This window comes from Dendropsophus ebraccatus, chromosome 13, assembly GCF_027789765.1.
Source record: "Dendropsophus ebraccatus isolate aDenEbr1 chromosome 13, aDenEbr1.pat, whole genome shotgun sequence".
Taxonomy (NCBI): domain Eukaryota; kingdom Metazoa; phylum Chordata; class Amphibia; order Anura; family Hylidae; genus Dendropsophus; species Dendropsophus ebraccatus.
The window spans coordinates 63005414-63011413 of NC_091466.1; the positions used below are offsets into that span (position 1 = coordinate 63005414).

At 42.2% G+C, this 6000-nt stretch overlaps 1 protein-coding gene across 1 annotated transcript in view; it reads right to left on the bottom strand.

The window, feature by feature from the left end:
* LOC138771026 (cytosolic phospholipase A2 delta-like) overlaps positions 1 to 5580 on the bottom strand; it is a 30710-nt gene extending 25130 nt beyond the window's left edge. The window contains exon 1 of the mRNA XM_069950444.1: positions 5431 to 5580. Coding sequence (XP_069806545.1) covers positions 5431 to 5463 — 33 coding nt within the window. The 5' untranslated portion in view covers positions 5464 to 5580. The remainder of the gene's footprint in view (positions 1 to 5430) is intronic.
* Between the last annotated feature and the right edge of the window lie 420 nt (positions 5581 to 6000).

A 6000-nucleotide genomic window follows, 5' to 3' on the forward strand; every position in this document is an offset into this window, starting at 1 on the left:
AGATTTCCTTAGTATTTCACAGGTGATATAACTATACTCACAGGTATTATCACACCAGTTCTTTGTGTGGGATATCCTCAAAACGTGACCTGTTGGGCCTGAGGACTGGAATTGAAAAGCACTGTAATAGAGCACTGATCCATAAGATCGGTACTCTATTACTCTGGTCTGCTGCAGACCAGACACAGGGAATACAGAGCCGGGATCAGCGTCATTCTGATGCTGAGGCCCAGACGAGTCAGGAGAAGGGATCCCCCCTCCACGATCGCATCGCGGAGGGGGGATCCCCCCACTAGACCACCACAGATAGGCACCATAGGGCATTTAAATGCAGCTGTCATGTCTGACAGCTGCATTTAAATGCCCTTATTAGCGGGCACAGCAATCGTCCGCGCTTGCTAATAGCAGCGGTCCCGGTCTGCAGAAAGCAGCCAGGATCGTGGCGTTTCAGAGGGGGGTCGCAGCGTGGCCCCTCTCTAAACCCCCCTAACGGCGCCATGACGTATGAGATAAGTCATTGGTCGTTAAGGGGTTAAAGGGGCAAAGTTATTCTTTCATATGGTTCCCAGGGAGAAGAATAATAGCCAATGCTGAGGTCACATAGCTCCAGTTTCCTGGCGTGAAGATGTGGGGTCAAAAGTTCACTTAGCCAATTAGTGGCCATAGAGGCACCACCTCCGAGCAAACCTATAATGTCACTAGTGATGAGTTAACATTCCAATGTTCGTTTCAGTTCCCGAACACACACACACAAAAAAAAAATGATCGTGATCGGTTCAGTTTGTGTTCACCAAATATTCACAAACAAATAACGACCGCACAGTAGAGTTGTATGTTTCGGTGTATACAGATTATCAGATGCAAAGCATAAAATACACAACAGCGTATCAATTACGAGGTGCGTAGCATTAGCGTATTAGCGTATAGCGTATACGCAATGACATGCACACATGTAATCACACTAGGCCGCAGTGTGCAGTCAGCTCAGCAAGTCAAGAGCCCAGCGAGCCTCCTTTTTGGCTTTGGAGAACTCAAATACATTGTGAAGATAATGGACAGGATGGACGCCTGGTCACTACAGGGTTAAGAAATGAATCCTTATAGTTCTAAAACACTGGATTCTGTCACCCTTCCTACACTGACAATTTCACAACGTTCTAAGCCCTACTCGGTTAGCTCTCCCTCCCTACACTGACAATGTTCTAAGCCCTACTTGGTCAGCTCTCCCTCCTTACACTGACAATGTTCTAAGCCCTACTCGGTCAGCTCTCCCTCCTTACACTGACAATGTTCTAAGCCCTACTCGGTCAGCTCTCCCTCCCCACTGTGAATATTGCTGCCTAACTAAATGCAGATGCTGTCCCTGTTTGTTTCACACTCCCTACTGAACGGCACAAGAATCAGGAAAGACTGTGAGAAAATTCGCCTCAGCATTGCGTTTTTATAGCATGTACGTAACGTACGTAATGCTGCTAATCTTACAGCAAATCACAGTAATGTCAGTAGTGAACATGGCTACTACATTACCTGATGTGCCCTTCCTTCCTTGCATGTTCATTGGCTCGTTCAAATTGGTAGGAGGAAACTTGCGCAGTTGCGTAAATCGCAAGATAAACGTTCGTATGTTCGAAAATGATCATAATAACCATTCTGATCATCGAACAGATTAGGGCCATGTTCGTACACATACGAACATGTTCGCTCATCACTAGATGTCACATCCCTGAGCCAATCAGCCACATAAACCCAGCGTCAGCTGGGGAGCGAGGGAGGTAAGCATATATTTCTTTTATTATCTACCTATAACTGACAGCCAAGCAATTGTCAGATATCTCCCCTGCTCGCCACCCCCACTTCTCATACACAGGAACATTTGCCACAGGGAGGGGTAAGCTGAAGTAAGCGGCTTATCTCTCCTGAAACAAAGGGGTCGGGCGGTGATTTTCCATGATCATCATCATCTGTCAGGAGAGCCCCAAACATCTTAGACTGATGAGTGGTGGGTTTGTCAGACTATAGTCTAAGGTGTTTTGGGACCTTAAGACTTCAGTTAATTTGGCTGACTGTTTAGAGTGTATATAGGAGCCCCCTGATTCTCTCTTGATAGATGATTTTGATAAAGAGAAGGGTCAGATGAAATGGGTTTTTACTGCCTGACCCTATTGTCCTGGGGAAGATAAGCCACAGCCAGAGCTGTCAGGATGTGGCCTACCTCTCCCTTATAGAGGAAACATGAACTTTCAGCCATATAAAATGTTCATATGTATGAGGATGTTGGGTTATTGGCCACCCACTAGAGCCGAGCAGCCGAGCCCTCCGAACCCATATTTGTTCTGAACTTTGCAAAAAGTTCGGTTCGCTACCAAACTAAATTTTTTGCTAAGTCCGGACAGGTTCAGGAAGAGCGTCCGCACGTCTCAAAAAACAAACCAAAAAAAAAGTTGTTCTCACTGATATATTTATATGGCTCTCCGGTCCCATTCCATGGTATTCTCCGGTGAAGGCGCACTCAGCCAATCACAGGCTGACTGGGACGGAACAGCTCCAGGCCTGTTATTGGTTGAGCAGGCAGTTATTCTTGTCTCTAGAGTGACAGCCCGTTAAGCCAATCACAGGCTGCGGTGCTATCCTGTCCCAGTGAGCCTGTGATTGGCTGAGTGGGCTTTCACTATTGAAACAAACAGGCTGACTGGCACAGGACAGCACCACGACCTGTGATTGGCTGAGCAAGCTGTCTTTCTAGAGACAAAATAAACAGCCTGCTCAACCAATCACAGGCTGTCCCATCCTAGTCAGTGAGTGGTTCTTCACCGGAGAAGACGACAGCACCAGAGTACGAGGACCCTGAGGGAGCATGGACATGTATGATTAGGGCTTTGTTAACATTGGGTTTGGCACGAAACTGAATGTTACATCTGCCAAACCCATATTAGTCCACATATTACCAATTATTGAGGCCTGATTCATACATATTTCCAATACTCCATAGCATGAATACAGGACACATTGCACAGGGTCATCTCAGATCTGTGACTGCATGGTCCATGAGGCTGAGAGCTTGTGTGATCATTGCTTTGCAGCTAAGCTCTTTTTATGCCTTGCATTTACAGCCAACTAGGGGGCTCTACTAGGTAGGACCCATATCTTTACACATTTACACCCTATGATTACACATCTGTTGGCAGTGACTCTCACTCTATTGGGAAAACCTTCTAATTACATAGGGTGAAGATAGTTACACTTATATATAGATTCTATTGGCAACAATAACAGAATCATGTGAAATAAAACCACTAAATGGTACATTATATGAAAATTTTAAGTGTCCCTGTTGTTGTTATAACTTTCAAAAACTAAATCAGCAGATGTGATACAAAGAAGGTTCGCATTTACATTCATTATTTTTTTGTTATCTTGCTGTAAAACAAAGCTATACTTACCTGTATCCAGGTCCAGTCTCCTGAAGGCAGCTATATAAAAGCTATACTTACATGTGTCCAGGTTCAGTCTCCTGAAGCTTTTTAGTCTTGTGCTGGTTGAAAAAAAGAGACTAAACACATGAAGTCCCTGCCAGTACAGAGTCACAGCTCAATGTGTCCATTAATCACATGACTGCCTTCTCCGTGAGTGCAGATGACCTGGGAAACATGGGACTTCCTGTGTTTAGTCTTTTTGTAAAAGTAAAACACAGGAAGTGCTGTGTTCTCCATAATAACTAAAAAAAAATATAATTAATGTAAATTGCAGAATGCTTTATATCACATCCACTGCTGATTTAGGTTTGGAAAATTATAATGATAACGACACTTTAAAACGTACATATGTTAAAGGGGACAGCCATTTCTTAGAATTAAGTCACCATGGTGATCACCTGGTCACTATGGATTGAGCTATTCTAACCAGGGGCATAACTACCACCGTTGCAGACATAGAGGTTGCTATGGGGCCCACCACATCAGGGGGCCCAGTGGCCAGCTCCTGCAATACACTGGGCCCCCCTGACCCCAATTGCTCGTCAGTAATTTGCAGTAAAAGAAGCTCTGGGGCATACCAAGTATAATAATGTCGGTATGCTCATACTAGTAACTCTTTATGGCTAACCTAACCTGTGCATCATGCTTATGTTCTCCAAAAAACTAAACCGCTATAAGAGGTGTCTGGAAGTGGCTACTCTTGTTGATAACACATGCATGCTTGGTCGAGAAGGTGTTGCTACCTGTTGGCCAAACATGTGGTTTGCCAACAGTAGCTATTGATAAGATATATGGAAACCTATTGTTTAAATTCAATTTTCATGTTGACATATTTTTTAAGAATTGCTAGTGGTGTTTTTTTTTTCCATTTTTACACCTATATTATAAAATAATTGTAAAATCTTTCAATTCTACTGCTGGCCACTAAGCCTAATAACAAGCTGACATTTCTTGTACTGTAAAGATCACTTTACAGCAGTCGCCTCATTAACATCGTAGACAGGATTACAGTGAATGTTGATATCAACATATAGATAAGATGGGATCAGACTGTTCACAACAGGTGATGATCATAGCTCCCATCTTCCTCCTCACTGCACAAGTCACAGAGCATGCCTAGAAAACTCTCCATTACAAGTGAATAGAAACAGATTAGAAAAAAAAAAGAACATGTTTCAGTATCTGTATCTAATCCATAATCTAGGTCATGAATTCACTTTAGGACTATAGTGATAGCTATGTAGAGGCTCGTAGTCTACACACTGCCTTCTCACTAGGTTATCATGTACCATCTTATGTTGTGACAAGTTATAACAAGTACAGTACAATATTAGATATGTATCTCATCTACATATTCACTGTATACAAGAGGTAAGAAACCTTGGCTCTCCAGCTGTTGCAAAACTACAACTCCCATCATGCCTGGACAGCCAAAGCTAAAGCTTTGGCTGTCCAGGCATGATGGGAGTTGTAGTTTTGCAACAGCTGGAGAGCCAAGGTTCCCTACCCCTGCTGTATACCGTATGTATTTTATTTTTAACTCATTATATTATTCATATATTCTGTATATAGTCATATATATACATTGGGGGAGATTTATCAAACATGGTGTAAAGTGAAACTGGCTCAGTTGCCCCTAGCAACCAATCAGATCCCACCTTTCATTTTTTTAAAGAACGTGTGAGGGATGAAAAGTGAAATCTGATTGGTTGCTAGGGGCAACTGAGCCAGCTCTACTTTACACCAGTTTGATAAATCTCCGTCATTATATATATATATATATATATATATATATATATATATATATATATATATATGTGTGTGTATATTATATATATATATATATATATATATATATATATATAGTCAGTTGTATTTGAACCAAAAATTAAAGGGAATTAAATGTATTTGTTTGTTATGTCATAGGTGACCAGAATGAAGAATAAGGGCTGTTTACCTTGTAAAATGTTGAAGGAGATATTGTATTCATCCTAGAGTAGTTCACGTCCCATCCAGGTCAGGAATCTCAGTAACAGTAAGTATCTCTGAAAGTCCTGATGTCTTTTACCTGAACGTCATGTTACTCAATCCCTCAGTAATCCCTCCCATCGTAATTGTTTTACTCAGTCCCATCTTCCTTGTGTCAGCGATGACACCCAAGTCATTTCAGACCTGTGACACCACATAGGGAAGGAAGACAGGAGACTATATTATGTATATGTAACCTGGGTATGGGAGGAGGCACTGTGTGGGTGCAGACATGGCATGGAGCCCAGCTAGTCATAAACACGAATGAGGCATATCAAGGCAATTTGGAAAAGTGAAGATCTAAAAAGTTTTATATTTTTATAAATGCAATTATAAATTCCAATAAAATTTATATTTTATCTGATAAAGAGGAAATTTACCGCCTAGATGCAGAGGTCACAACTGACCGTGGCATCTAAGGGGTCATATGCTCTGATCCTTGCTGCTGGTCTCAGCTACAGTAAAGAGCTGGTACCTGGCAAGCATAGAGCATGCACAG